Source organism: Mytilus californianus, unplaced genomic scaffold, assembly GCF_021869535.1.
Source record: "Mytilus californianus isolate M0D057914Y unplaced genomic scaffold, xbMytCali1.0.p SCAF_21, whole genome shotgun sequence".
Classification (NCBI taxonomy): domain Eukaryota; kingdom Metazoa; phylum Mollusca; class Bivalvia; order Mytilida; family Mytilidae; genus Mytilus; species Mytilus californianus.
The window spans coordinates 4,763,653-4,780,081 of record NW_026262670.1 but is presented as its reverse complement, the minus strand read 5'-3'; the positions used below and the strand labels follow the sequence as shown (position 1 = coordinate 4,780,081).

The 16,429-nt window shown below is 32.9% G+C and overlaps 1 protein-coding gene across 1 annotated transcript in view; it reads right to left on the bottom strand.

Moving 5' to 3' along the window:
• The window catches only part of LOC127731993 (phospholipase ABHD3-like), a 46,796-nt gene that overhangs the window by 23,357 nt on the left and 7,010 nt on the right, over window positions 1-16,429 (bottom strand). Inside the window, exons 2-5 of the mRNA XM_052241034.1 lie at window positions 15,458-15,621; window positions 5,378-5,496; window positions 2,513-2,573; window positions 2,132-2,177 (exon numbers count right to left, since the gene is read on the bottom strand). Coding sequence (XP_052096994.1) covers window positions 2,132-2,177; window positions 2,513-2,573; window positions 5,378-5,496; window positions 15,458-15,621 — 390 coding nt within the window. The remainder of the gene's footprint in view (window positions 1-2,131; window positions 2,178-2,512; window positions 2,574-5,377; window positions 5,497-15,457; window positions 15,622-16,429) is intronic.

The window sequence follows — 16,429 nt, the reverse complement described above, 5'->3', positions numbered from 1 at the left end:
TTAATTAAAATTTTATCAGTTGCTTTCACTGTTGATACACCTTTAATTAATGAGATGTGTTGGAACAACACAAATTGCCCGCTTGCAAAAAAGCTTGAAGAAATTTTTTGTAGCGGTAATTTGAGAATGAAAGTCTGTAATAAAAAACGATTTCTACTTATTGTTTTTAATGCCAATAAATTTTCAGATTATGGGTGTTTAACTCTGAAATAATACTGTGATATATTACATCTATAGATATTATAGGACAGGGTTGAAAACGTAGGTATTATCATTTTTTATTTAAATAAAAGGAAATGTGTGGTGTATGTCAATGAGACAGTACAACCCATTGACCCAAATAAACAAAAGACAATTAGAGTTAAGAGGTCAACGTTGTTTAATTGTTGTCTCATGCACATCTCTTCCTATACAAATATACAAGTAATATTTATTTTATCATGTATTTATCTATCATTTACTCTCAATATACTTGTTTTATTTTCCAGCACCTAAAATTATACCAGCTTTTACTGCAATTCTAACGAAGACATTCAAACCCGGACCAAATGACGTTATAAAGTTTGATTCCGTGAGAACTAACATAGGAGGAGTCTACTCAGCAGCCACTGGGGTATTTACCGTGCCACAGGCTGGACTTTACATGATATCAGCCACAATAAGATCATGGGGAGGACAGAATATACACTGCCAATTAGCTGTTAATAATCAATTCTATGCACCTATATTTGGTGCAAACTGGTCTGAAGGCGCTATCAGTATTGCCATCCAGTTGACAAAAGGGGACAAAGTTTGTGTCAGGAATGATAATAGCGATGGGTCAGAAACAGTAACAGGAGACACGTGGTCTATGTTTTCAGGATTTCTAATTCAGTAAAATTTGTAAGGGTTCCGTGGAACCCAATGTCTCACCTACTTGATGAATCTTATAAATATTTTAAGAACTTTCACTGCAGACTATATATAATGTTAACTGGAAGAAAAGCTAATAGATATAAGAAGATGTGGTATGAGTGCCAATGAGACAACTCTCCATCCAAGTTAAATTTTATAAAAGTAAACCATTATAGGTCACAGTACGGTCTTCAACACGGAGCCTTGGCTCACACCGAACAGTAAGCTATAAAGGGCCCCAAAAATTACTAGTGTAAAACCATTCAAACGGGAAAAACCAACGATCTAATCTATATAGAAACACTTATGAACCACATCAACAAACGACAACTACTGAACATCAGATTCCTGACTTAGGACAGGTGCAAACAAATGCAGCGGGTTTACACGTTTTAATGGTACCAAACCTTCACCCTTTTTCTGAAACAATAGTGTTACATCACAACATAGAAAGACACACTATAAAATATCAACTGAAATAGCTTAACTCAATCAAAGGACATATTAACACCATAAGTCCATATATAAGTAATATACGGGAAAACAGTAAATATATTTTTACAAAATTTCCTTCTAGATACTAGCTTTTGATCATAAACAAGCTTCTGTCCAAGTTTGGTAGATAGTTTAAGAAAGTTATTAAAATTTCAAAAACTTTAACCACAGAGTAAATATTTGTGGACGCGGCCGCAGCAGACGGAATGTAGGATTGCTATGTCTCGCTTTTGCAACAAAAGTTGCAGGCTCGACAAAAAGGACACATTTAATAACACTTATAATAATCAGATTGAAGATGTGGTTGACCATATACATGTATAATATATATATAAGGTAAAAAAAAGAGCAGCTAAATCTTCGCTGTGTTTGTTGTCTGTGCTTGTCATGCTTAATGGCCTTGTACATTACATTTAAATTGACAGTGAAATGTTTAGATAGGGGAAGTTTTGTTATGAAAAACCTTCTACAAAGTAAAAATTCACAAGCAAAAATTGCCCATTGTCAAGTTGGAATTGTTTAACACTAGTCATTTGGGGCCCTTTAAAGCTTGCTTTTTGGTGTGAGCCAAGGCTCCGTGTTGAAGGCTGTACTTTGACCTATAATTGTCAACTTTTTATACATGGTGACTTGGAAAGAGAGTTGTCTCTTTGTCTGAATTTATTCAGGTATACATCAATGAGACCGGAAACATCTTCTAAAAGGTTCAATACATTTCATCATTGTAACAATATTCATTTACCTTTAGCTTTGCCCCTCCATTTCCTCTCTGATTAAACACAACAGATCTATAAATAGAAATTAGTGATTAAACACAACAGATCTATAAACAGTAATTAGTGAATTACAGTTTGTAAATCAATCTTGGGTTTCATCAACCAATAAAAGAGAGTGATGGAATTACAGAAAGATATAGAAATTACATGAAACTAGTCTTCCTAATTTACAAGGAAGTCTAGATACACTTAATTGGTTTGTGCAGGCTATGCGACTTGGTATCAAACATTGTTGTTTAACAACTAACAATTATATCCATGCTGTGCTGCTTCAGATACAAGATTGAGGATGGAGTTACTTTCCCCCTGACTCATAATGATATGTCCCCTTAGAATCTAACAATTACCTGTATCCATGCTGTGCTGCTTCAGATACAAGATGAAGAATATAACTACAACTACTGTCACCTGCAATAATCAATAATATAAAATGGATAACAGGAAGTAGCAGATAAACTGTAAAAAACAACAGATCAATGTACATTTACATGCTGACTTTCAATATGTGAATCCTCTGAAAAAAATATACTTAAAAGATAACTGTATTGTATTCTAAGCTCTGACGGCATCAATTGGTGATTTGATGGTCGCAAATTAAGTTTACTGGCGATGCGTTCGTGGAGCCAGTTAACAGGTATTTGTGACCATCAAATCACCAATTGATGCCATCAGAGCTTAAATGCAATATCTCCATTCAAATGAAACTGTTAGAAAACAACTTTAAAACATACATTTAAACTTTTGAACTGAGTTTTACTGTGCGTATTGTTGTGTTTGTTTTTTCTTCATTGGCTAGAGGTATAGGGGGAGGGTTGAGATCTCAAAAAACATGTTTAACCCCGCCACATTTTTGCGCCTGTCCGAAGTCAGGAGCCTCTGGCCTTTGTTAGTCTTGTATGATTTTTAATTTTAGTTTCTTGTGTATATTTCGGAGTTTAGTATGACGTCCATTATCACTGAACTAGTACACATTTTTGTTTAGGGGCCAGCTGAAGCACACCTCTGGGTGCGGGAGTTTCTCGCTGCATTGAAGACCCATTGGTGGCCTTCGGCTGTTGTCTGCTCTTTGGTCGGGTTGTTGTCTCTTTGACACATTTCCATTCTCAATTTTATTTAAAATCTGTATATGATATGTTGTCTGACCTTTCACATACATTTTCATAGCATCGATTGTGAATTGATGCCATGAAAAATGGTGATGTTATCCAATCAAAATGTGGATTCATTTCTTTTCATGGGTACTAATTTTCATGGATCAAGGTAAACTTGAGTTTTTTTGTGGATATTTGATTTCATGCTTTTGCCAAGGTCTGCATTCAACCTTTAGTAAAAATTTGTAATTCCTTGAACATTTCAATTTGTGGTTCATATGTTCAAATTCACAAAAATTAGTGTCTAATGAATTATAATGAATTCACAGTACATATATACAAACAAAGTCAACACACAAGGTGATTCGGTAATAAATAACTCTTGATGGTCAAACAATGTGATCAATTGTTGACAATGTTAAGTTGATTGTGCTCTATATACATGATATAGATTTCTCCTAATGCACATTATGTATATCTACATAACGAAAAATAGAAATAGTTCAAGTGAACTATAAATCAGACCATTAGTTTTCTCATTTGAATGGTTTTACATTTGTCTTTTAAGGGGCCTTCTATAGTTGACTATGTGGTATAAGTTTTGCTTATTGTTGAAGGCTGTACAGTACCCTATTGATGTTAACTTCTATACCATTTGGTCTTTTGTGTTGAGTCGTCTCATTGGGAATCATAACATATCTTCTTATTTTTTTTAAAACTGCCATAATTTTCAATGAAATATATCCTGTTTCACGGGTATAAGATGAACAAGGTGAACCATAAATTTAAGTGTTCAAGGAAAGGAATGCAGAATTTATCAAAACCACAAAATTGAGTATCAAGAAAAATACAATTTTTCATCAATTCTCAAAATATCCACTAAAACATGCAGTTATTCCATTTGTGATTTTTTTTAATGAAATACTATTGATCCTTTGCAAATAAATGAGTAAAACATGTGAATTTTTTTTTTAATGTTAACTTTTGTTTGATATTGTACTTGATCTTGTACATGGTTGACATGCAATGTTGTGATAATAAACATATTTTAAACTTATATTGTCTACAAAATTGTTTCTCAAAATGTTTTGTATAATGTTGATGCAACTAAATATTTTTTACACATTCAAAATGAGAAGAAAAAACTTCATTTATTTTGTGGGTACCAATTTTCGTGGAATATGAAAAAATTGCATTTGTGTGGATATTTGATTTTGAGGTTTTACAAAATCCTGCATAAAAGCCAATAGAAAATTTGTAAGTTGTTGACATTTAAATTCATGGTTCACCTGTAGAAACAAAATTCACCAAAAACTGGTATTCCACGATATAATAATTAATCCACAGTATAAAAAATGTACTGTAAATTGATTGATTGATTGATTGTTGGTGTTTTAACGCCACTTTTAAGCGCCACATTTGGGCTATTTCCTGACGGCCAGTTTTTATTGGTGGAGGAAGCTGGAGTGCCGGAGAAAACCACTGACCTTCGATAGGAAAACTGACAATCCTAGTCAATTAAGATTGGAGTCGAGTGCACCTGCACGAGCAGCGTTCGAACTCACAACCTCAGTGTTGACTGGCTAGTGATTTCAGTAGTAACTACTTAGACCACTCGGCCACCGAGGCCCCTGTACTGTAAAAATCATAACTTTAAATAAGAGATGCAATAACATATTAATCTTGTTGATGATTTCTAAATCAAACACATGACAAACTTTATTATCCTAATTTAGAGTAATTTGATTGGCTGATATTGTCCTAATAAATTTCAGTGCAATTTTTTATTAAGTCAGTTCGAATTATCTCCCTTATACCATTGACTTAATAAAAAAAAAGTATCTAATATTTTTCATTTTTCACAGTTTTAGATTAAATATGTAAATATATTTGGTTGATATTGTCCTAATAATTAATGTTTTAAATACTATTTTAATACTATTTAACACAAAAACAATAAATAAGTGGTGTGATAACAAAATCAAGATAAATTCGTTACACAGTGCAGTGAAAAAGCCAAACCGGATATGAATTTTATTGACCCGATAAATTCCGTATTAGGACAATTGCACACTGTGTAACTAATAACATTACAATAATGAAAAGTTATAATATCCTCACCAGTTAAACCAGGAAGCAGTAATATAGTTGGTCTGGTTTCTTTGTCAGGGAAGATAGGATTTTCATTCTCATACCAGTCTAAAATAATTTGGCCTCCATCTGATAACGTTATTATTTCTCTGGAAGAATAAAAACACATAATTTTATTATTATTATTTTTGCAAAGAATTCCGATCATGCCAGTGCTAGGGGCCGTCTTAAACTTGCAGTGAGGAGAGAGGTTTTCATTTTTTGCTTGCTTTGTATTGAAGGCCTCACTGTTGTCTATGAGATGAAGAACAGCAATAACAGCGCTGTTCATTTGCTTTATGTGTGTTTTTCGCTGTGCTTATACTGATTTTGTGTCATGGATGGATACCCCATATTTTTTTTATTATGAAATGATGATTTATAATAAGATTATCTCTATGGTTTTCCAAAAGGTTCTGGGTTACTAACTAATTGAGATCTAGTTTGAGAAACCATAAGTCAATGTAAGTTATAGATAATCTGTTCAAGGGTTCAAATTTGTTATAAATAATGATAGGTCCAGGACTATCTGAATATTCAAGTGAAATGACCTCCTCAACATGCTCAAGGAAGTCAACAGTCCGGCCAGCCGGTATGATTTTCAGGAACAATGATTGCACAATTGTCCAACTACAAAAGCAACAATCCTTATTACATTAGTTCAGATGTACTACTGACAGAACATAAATAATAGATGTCTCTCCAGTAATTAGTTTCTGTGTACATGATGTATCCTACCCTATGGAATATAGACATGTCATTTATAAGTGGTATTATATGGTCATGTTATTGGAAATGTTCGTCAAAAATAACACCTTGACAATTATCCATTGTATTATTGGAATCATTTTCAGTGTTTAGGAACTATACAGGCTTAACATTTACTAAAAAGACTAAACTTACTTAACGATTTTTTGTTAAGTCGTGATGATAGTATTGGTAAAATAAAAATTATGAAATGGATGTACATCTGACAATTGTTTGATGTAATACAACAGGCCCAATAACACAGTTATTTCGTAGTGCATTTCTTTTAGACAATAAATGAAAATTTAAAAAATCCCACCTGCACTTTCTCAATTATATTTTTACAGTGTGGTCCCGGTGTACTACTTTTGGGACAAATTATATCAAAATTATAGAACACTTCATCAGCTCTAACTAAAAATATGGACAATTTTATGATAAGGGGGTCTGTAATTCTATTGACAGCTTCAGACATACTAATTTTTAACCTTTTCCAGCTGGACCAAATCACTACTTTATTTTAAAATTCATGGCCCAATTTTTTTACAGTGTAATTTCATCCCCCTACTTGCTATTTGAGGCATAAAACATGAAGAAATAAATTTGGAAGGGGTATGAAAAAAATTCCAACTAATACACTGTTCACAGTACTGAGTAGGGACAGAAAATCAAAGGACGATAACTGTGTTCCTGGGCCAACAAGGAAACAAGAATTCTTCAGTGTAGCCAATGTCCTGCACTGATAAACTAGAAATTCATTAAAATCAATTGAGAAATTTATACAGGTGCAAGAGCACTTTAAAACAATAATAGTTCTCCATATCATTGACATTTCCAAGAGGAATAATTCCCCCAAAAATATCTATTATGGCCATGGTTTACAAATATATGCAAGATATTAATCGTGTTCTGAGCTCTGACAAAAATTTCAATAAACTCTAACTGAGAACTTTCAGTATGATTTGATTTGATTTTTGGTGTTTAACTCCTTTTTTAAGCACCGCTTTTGGGCTATTTCGTTGCGACCAGTTTTTATTGGTGGAGGAAGCCGGAGTGCCCGGAGAAAACCACGACCTTCGATAGGAAAACTGACAATCCTAGTCAATTAAGATTGGAGTCGAGTGCACCCGCATGAGCGGGGTTCGAACTCACAACCTCAGTGTTGACTGGCTAATGATAACAGTAGTAACTACTTAGACCACTCGGCCACTGAGGCCCCAACTTTCAGCTTACAATGTCAGACGTATTATGTTGTACATCAGCATTATCCTCTTATTAATATTATGGTGTTTTGTGCTATTTAGAATGCATTGTGAAGTCACAATTTCCATTGAAAAAGCATGCATAGTACGAATTCATATGACGTACAAAAACATATGATCTGACAATAATTATTTCACAGTAAGGGGAACGAATTGCTTTTTATTTATCATAGACCCTTAGCCAGGATATCATTGAGAGGGGTCAAACTTCAATCCAAATCTTGATCTTATTAGTAGTTTTTTTTTGCCTTAATAGGGGAGATGGAATGATTGAATTTGATCCTCTTATTATTATAACACACATTTTAAAAAGCAGATGTATACATCAATGATACAGCAACCCAGTGACGCAAATAATCAAAAGAAATAAGTATAAAAACCTTTACTTTACTGGTGATATTGTCTTCTTACTATATGATGACATTCAACAGGGTCAACTTTTGTCATTCTGACTTCTCAGTCAATAAACTGTTGACACAGAGATATGTCTCGCCTTTTTGTAATTTTGATAGTATTTATAATGCAAATATTGAATCCAAATAAGTGAACTATGCAAAACATTCAAAATCAATGAACATGACTTAAGGTGCAGGACCAAATAACCTCCATGGAAATGAGAAATGTCAATGCTTATAAAACTGCATATCAAATACTATTGACTTCTCATAGCTATATAAAAAAAGAAGATGTGGTATGATTGTCAATGAGACATCTCTCCACCAGAGATCAATTGACATAGAAGCTTACAACTACAGGTCACTGTACGGCCTTCAACAATGGGCAAAACCCATACCCATTCCACTTACCTAAAACTTGTAAGCAATGGAAAAGTTTCCAAGTCAATGAACCATAATTAGGGGGGTAACAAGACATTCCGGCACCCAGACAAATCGGCACCCAAGTCCGAAGACATTTCGGCATCCATTTTGGACAATTCGGGATCCGGACATTTCGGGACCAAGACAATTCGGCACCTCATTTTTTTTAAATATATATATTAGGAAAAATAAAAGAATTGTTACCGTAATATTATAATCCGTTGATAAAATATGCAATAACAAAATTTGAAATCATCATTTAATTAAATCCTAAATGATTGTGTATGAATAGTAAAACATCATTTAATTAAATCATAATTGATTGTTAGATATGACGGTGTTTTTGAATAAACATCATTTAATTAATCAGTATTTTATGTATAAATCTGATAATTTCTCAATAGAGACAAATGAGAGATAAAAAGTGTATAGCTTGTGTTTCAGCTTGTGTTCTCGTTTGATCCTTACATCTGTAAAGACAACACAATACCTGAAAACTATATTTTATTGTTTTAATATTAAAACCCATAAACATAAAAGCGCGTGCAAGCCATAATGAGTAAAAACGTCTTTTAGCGCAAATACATGTATGTCCTAAATAAAATCAATAACGTTTACGGAAATTCTATGATGGGAAAAAATAAGAGCGTGTGAAGACCGATTTGTTTATGACTTCAGTTAGAAACTACTGCAATCTCCGTTATGTAATAGAGGCCGTTTTAAATAAAAGTTGCGGAAATTTAAAAAAAATGTTGCCTTCCAAAATACAACTGATGGCACCATGAAAGAGTGAATTGCTACATTCTCCCTACACAAGGTATCTGATTTAATATCTACAATTAACTGAGCATGGCTGCTTACATTTACATTGTTGAAGGCCGTACGGTTGCCTATAATTGCTTACATCCACTTTATTTGAACTTTGGTGGATAGTTGTCTCATTGGCAATCATACCTCATCTCCTTATTTTTATAAGGATAAAAATGATAAGCATGTTAAGATTTATCTGCCACGTAATTTTTCAAACCAATTGGACAACCCTATTTGCAGTTATTGCATCTGGAATTATAAATTTTACGAAATATCTGGTTTTTTTTTTGTTTTTTGTTTTTTTTATTATTATTATCTCAAATGCTGATAAAGAAAAATTTTGAACAGCAAAAATGGCCAGCAAGTTGAGATCTACAACTAAGTTAACTAAGTTAACTGACCGAAATTGTAAATTTATCCCTTATAGGAGTTATTGGCTTGAAACGCATTTTTTTTTAAATTAAATTTTCAAGTTTTTTTAAAGAAAGTATTATAGATGAAGGGAAACTTTAAGTGACAAAAATGTTCAACAAAATTAGATCTACGAATAAGTTGACTATCCAAATGACTAAGCTGCAATACAGTCTTCACAAATAAAATAAAAACAAAAAGAATAAGATACTTCTTCGAAGATACCATATACAATATTGACAATAATGTCATAAATAGTGCAGGAATTAAATTGGTAATTTGTAAAAACAGTCAAACATAATCGCTATATTAACACTAAACTTGTAAATTGAGTTCATACCCACATACATATATCAGTGCCAGGTAACTTAAATGTTTGGTTCACTATATTTTGATCAAGGTTTATCTTTATAAGGTTCCGATTTGTCTATGTTAGATGCCGATTTGTCTAGGTGCCGATTTGTCTGGGTGCCGAAGTGTCTTTCTCGGGTGCCGATTTGTCCGATTTGTCCGGATGCCGATTTGGTGGGGACCATATAATCTCCAGGGAAAAGAGACTTGCAAATGCTACTAATACAACTGCATACCAACTATCATTGGCTTGACATTAGAGGTTTATCTTAAACTGATCTAACCAACAAGCTTTAATGTGTAGTCTATGCAAAAATTTCAAAGTCAAAAGTGAAAGACCAGGATTGAGGAAGCAGAGTTAAATAATCTCCAAGGAAATGAGATGTGCCAATACTACATACCAAATATCATTGACCTACCAAAATTGGTTCCTCTTACACTTACCTTAAATCACAAACTAATAAAAAATGTACATGTAAAGTAAGCAAATGTTTCAGAATCAATAGACCATGACTGAGGGGCACCACAATGCTAATACAACAGCATACCAAATACCATTGAACTAGCACTAGTGGTTCTCCATAAACTTACCTAATCACAAACTAATACAGTGTTGACACAACTGCCACCTCAACCATCAGAAACTCCGTCAAGGCGAGACAAAAAAAGAACATCTACAAAATTTGAAGCCAAAAATTGAACTTCAACCAATGCAGAGATTAGAACAAGTGATTTTAATAAGCATATAGATATAAGAAAATGTGGTATGAGTGCAAATGAGACAACTCTCCATCCAAGTCACAATTTGTAAAAGTAAACCATTATTGGTCAAAGTACGGCCTTCAACACGGAGCCTTGGCTCACACCGAACAGCAAGCTATAAAGGGCCCGAAAAATGACTAGAGTAAAACCATTCAAACAGGAAAACCAACAGTCTAATCTATAAAAAAAACGAGAAACACTTATGAACCACATCAACAAACGACAACCACTGAACATCAGGTTCCTGACTTAGAACAGGTGCAAACAAATGCAGCGGGTTTAAATGTTTTAATAGGCGCCAACCTTCACCCTACCTGAAACAATATCCCAGAAACAATAAACAGCTGGTATGGATTGATTTAAATATAAACATTAGAAATAAGGGAATCTGTTTTAAGATCAATTTCATTGTTATTCCAGCTCAATTACCATCCTTTTGTCAAATATCTGATAATATATATATATGGCAGTTGACTTGGACCAAATTTAAGTTGTTGATTGTGGGTGGGGTTCATTAAGTTGCATTCATAGGTTAAAAGAATTGATTTTGCTAAGAGGTTTCATCTAATGGACATTCAAAGGTTATTATACAAGTGGGAAGTTTACTACCATAAGCTGATAAAACCTGGTTTAACTTACTATTCGAGTGTACAAATAACTGTAATTTTGTTGTTTGAGCTTACCCCGGTATATGTCATGTTTGTCAAACTCGATGTTCCAAGAAACATGATTTTACTTTCTTTGTTTAAAATGTGATTTGCCATTGATTTCTAAGTAAACTATGCAGTATGGGTTTTACTCATTGTTGAAGGCCGTACAGTGACCTTTAGTTGTTAATTACTGTGTCATCTGGTCACTTGTGGAGAGTTGTCTCATTGGCGATCATACCACATCTTCTTATTTTTATATATATGCCAACAATACAGTCAATCATCGTTCAACGAGGATTATCTTTCATAAAGTTTTTAAACTTTTTGGCTTGTAGTTTGAAAATTGGCCTATCAAAATCAGATATTTAATATCCACTCTGAACCAAATGAGAAAGTTTGTAAAGAACCTTCAATAAATCATTCCTGCCAAGTTTTGTAAATTAATGGTTTTAGTGGAGAAGATAAAATTGTGTAACGTTTACAGAAAACAATAATGGATGTGAAGTCACAGATCATGGCAAAGAGAGCTAAAAAGAGGAGAAAATACAGAGGGGGAGGGGGAGGGGGGCAACAAAAACCACAAGTTAAAGAAAAACAGACAAAACCACAAACATAAAAACAAGTCCCCAAAACACTAAGTACATAAAAACTCAAGATAAGACTAAACGGTGGATTACTGTAAATTCAGAAATTATTGCGATTTTTGACGAATGGACAAAAATGCGAGATTACAATGGATTAATTATTGCGATTTCAGGAAAATATGCGTGCTGATATATGTATCAGATATCAGATGAGTGCTGATATATGTATCAGATATCAGATGCGTGCTGATATATGTATCAGATATCAGATGCGTGCTGATATATGTATCAGATATCAGATGCGTGCTGATATATGTATCAGATATCAGATGTGTGCTGATATATGTATCAGATATCAGATGCGTGCTGATATATATATCAGATATCAGAATTCAAGTTCTTATCATCACATTATTTACATCAATAAAAACCTTGCAATAATTTCTGAATGTACAGTAAGCCCTGGAATAAAATTGAGAATGGAAATGGGGAATGTGTCAAAGAGACAACAACCCGACCATAGAACAGACAACAGCAGAAGGTCACCAACAGGTCTTCAATGCAGGGAGAAATTCCCGCACCCGGAGGCGTCCTTCAGCTGGCCCCTAAACAAATATATATACTAGTTCAGTGATAATGAACGCCATACTAAACTATTTTCCTGGTTTATTGCTAAGGATTATAATGCTTCGACCAGTATATCTGCTATTCCCTACTCTACCACAAATATTCTAACATGTCAAAGTTATCATCAATTTTCAGTTAATTTTCCAGATATAATATTTATGAAGTTATTCTATCATCTTTCCACATTATCAACATAATCAAGAGTATATTGAGATAATTTGTGATGGTGTATACACAATAGAATAAAAGAATACATAATATTGCACAACTGTATTGATATTTTTTGAATTACAATAGTATAATTTGTTACATTTTTAATTACAATTATTGTTCAGTACTTTAAGGTTGATTTATCATCAATTTCCTCTTGTATGATATTAACTAATGTTTATCATGTACATGATATATACATTGTATAAAGTTATGTCAACATGATCAATTTGATTTACTGAATTTTACCTACAGTTTTTGTTTGGATAAAAGTTAAGAAGTTTGGACAACAACAAATTATTTTTGTGTGGCTTTAAGGTTATGATGTACATGATGTATATTTTAATAATGTATCTTAACGAAGTTGCAAATTTTAGCCAATTTATCCTTATCCTGACCAAAACATTATTTTTTCCTAATCAAAGTGTGGTTATTTTGATCACAGCTCTTTATTGGTTATAATTCAACCATGACCTCAAATTTTCTTGCTTTCCACCAAAATTCAATTATGACGTGAAATGTTCTTGCTTTCCACCAAAATTCCTATTGTGACATCACTAAAAAGGCTACCATCTGAATTAAGACATCAAATAAAAAGAACACATCTTTTTGCAGATTATTGGAAAAGAAAGATAAAGTTTGCCTAAATTTCATATAGAAAACAGATTCCACCACAAAACATCGTGCAATATGATATTACAGCACTCTAAGGAGTTGAATCTTAAATATTTTATAACGCTCTAAAATTGAAAATTTAACTGTGAGATAGATTATGTATTTATAGAGTTGCAAGAAAATAATTAAGTAAACCCAATCTGATTAAAATATAGATCTTGTGCATGCTGTGTGTCCAAGCTTTACATACACATGATACAAGGATCTGACAACTCTCCGTTTTACTCTCTGTTCTTGTAATTATTACATCAGCCAATGAAATTTCAACCTTCAAATTTTTGAAGGTGTGTATTAATCAGACAAAACCAGAGGATCCCAAAAGGTCTTTAAAACAGAAAGTAGAATGGAGCATTTTCATATCCTTATTAGCAAAGCTTAGACACAGGATCTGCATTTTAATCAGATTGAAGTTACAGGAGTACACCGGGAAGTTTTAAACCAAATCTATGTATCTATGAAAGAATCAAGTAAAGGTTTTAAAATATTTGTACATGTAGTATGAAACATAATGATACATCCTTGGCTTTTTAATTTACAAGCTATACATATTTTTACTACAAACAGAGGCAAAAAATGTGTAAATTCCTTTTGAGATTATAATTTTCCTATATTTATCATTGTTTTATTTCTATTTCTAGTATTAGTTTATGACCAAGTTTGAGGGTATATCATGTATATGGGGTTGAAGTTCTTAAAAAGGATCTATTAACTGTGTCATTATCTGATTGAACCTATTTTTTGTGGCAACTGGTCCTTAATACATCATTTAAAAAAAAAAAACTTTTTGTCATTGTTTGTAACAGTCACAGCTATATTTGAGGGTAGTTTTAAGAGGATTTTAAATGTATCATTTAACCAAAGTTTGGTAGCAATTGGTCGTCAGAATCTCTTTTAAAATATTTTATCACATTTTTCTATTGTTAGTAACCATGGTAACAGTAGCAACATTGTCAGAAAGTGGTTGTTGTCATCAACCTTAAATCTTAAAGTATTTTCAAATAGCATCAGAGGATTTTTTAAATACACTGTTTCCATACAATTATAGCACCTCATAATAAATTCTATCTTAAAATCCAATAAGATAGCACCATGCATAATAATATATGTTCACAATGCTGCAATATAAGGCCTTAGGGAGAACAATTCAACATTGCTTGACCTGAATTTTTAGATTTTTTTTAGTTCAATTTTTTCGAAAAAAAGGGCCAATTACCCCAGACTTTGATTCTCACAATGTCTAAAGTTAGAAGTTGTTAATTCTGATTTGAATATTAGTGATTCTTTATCATATACTTGAAAAAAGTTCAACAGTTTTACATATTTCATTAAGATAAAAATGTTATTCAGAGCTACATCATACATGTTGTAAAAATGGAGTTGTTTGTTACCAGACTGCAAATTTGTCATTTGGTTATATAAAATATTGAATTGAACGAAGTCTCTAACCAAAATGAAATAATTCCTGCCATTACAGGACAGATTCATAATAATTTACTATAAAGATCCAGTAAATATTTTATTCAAAATTGATAATCGATAAATCTTTCTATATGAAAACTTGCTACCTTTTTCATGAATTCAAAAGTGAGCATTTAATAAAAATATATGAACAAATTAATTTTTTACCATTTTTAAAATTGCTGACCTAAAGCTAAAATTGTACCATGTGATCTGAAAATTAATGTTTGCACACAGCACCCAGGCTGTTAGCTATCCTCTGGCTTTTGTTAAAAGTATCAGTTGTCAACAAGTTTTTTTTTAATGACCTTGACAACCCATGAGGGTCATGCATGGTCAGCTAGTATCAGTTGTGATTATGTTTGAAGGCTAATGAGGTCATGAACCCTTATTCTCAAAGTGGATTAATTATAAATTTATCATTTCAGAAAATTTTGGTAGCAGCTCGTTATTTTAATACATAACTTTTCAGATATCTTTTTCTTCACGAATTTTCTACTTTTAATACCTGACAGTCATGACAGTGTTTGAAGGTACATTTGTAGATAGGTCTTCAAACAAATTTGAGTTTTGAATGATCTGACCAATCAGGAACCTTCAGAATAAGGATCTGACCAATCAGGAACATGACTAATAATGATCTGACCAATCAGGAACCTTCAGAATAAGGATCTGACCAATCAGGAACCTACAGAATAATACTTACGCATCATATGTTATCCTGATAGAGGTGGGAATAAATGACCTCAGAATTGTTTGTGCCCTGGATTCAAAACACCAAATTGTTGGTTTGAATTTGCTACTCAACACAGGACAGTGTTCTAAAAGAAAACTTTTAAATTTTTGGTCCTTACATGCAATCTGTGGTCTCTGTAAGTATAAAATAAAATGCTCCGCTGGGGCGCAGCTTGATACGACCGCAGAGGTCGAACCCTGAACAGTTGGGGCAAGTATGGACACAACATTCAAGCTTGATACAGCACTGAATTTGGATTGTAATTAAATATTTGACACAGCATAGGTTTCTCACACAGTATGAAAGTAGTCTAAGAACTTAAAATTTTTTAATTTACCTATTCAAACCATATCATTATTATTTGCTGTTATATATTAATCAGAAATAACCAATTTAAAATGGAAAATTTTAAAGAAAAAAAAGGAAAAAAAAATCCCCCCCCCCAAATTTTTTGAAACCCCCTTATGATTCATCACCCCCAAACTCAATCCCAGCCTTCCCTTTGTGGTATGGTACCTTGCAGTACAATTTCAGAGAGATCCATACACTTGAACACAAATTATTGTCTGGAAACTATAAAAATGCTTGGGTTTTTTGCACCTTTTTGGCCCCAAATTCCTAAAAGTTTAGGGCAATTACCCCCAAACTCAAACCCAGCTTTCCCTTTGTGATATGGAACCTTGCAGTACAATGTCATAAAGATCCATACACTTACACACAATTTATTGTCATGAAACTAGAAAAATGCTTGTTTTTTTGCCCCTTTATGGCCCCTAATTCCTAACATTTTGAGACAATTACCCCCAAAAACAATCCCAGCCTTCCCTTTGTGGTATGGTACCTTGCAGTACAATTTCAGAGAGATCCATACACTTGAACACAAGTTATTGTCTGGAAATTAGAAAAATGCTTATTTTTGGCCCCTTATTCCTAAACGTTTTG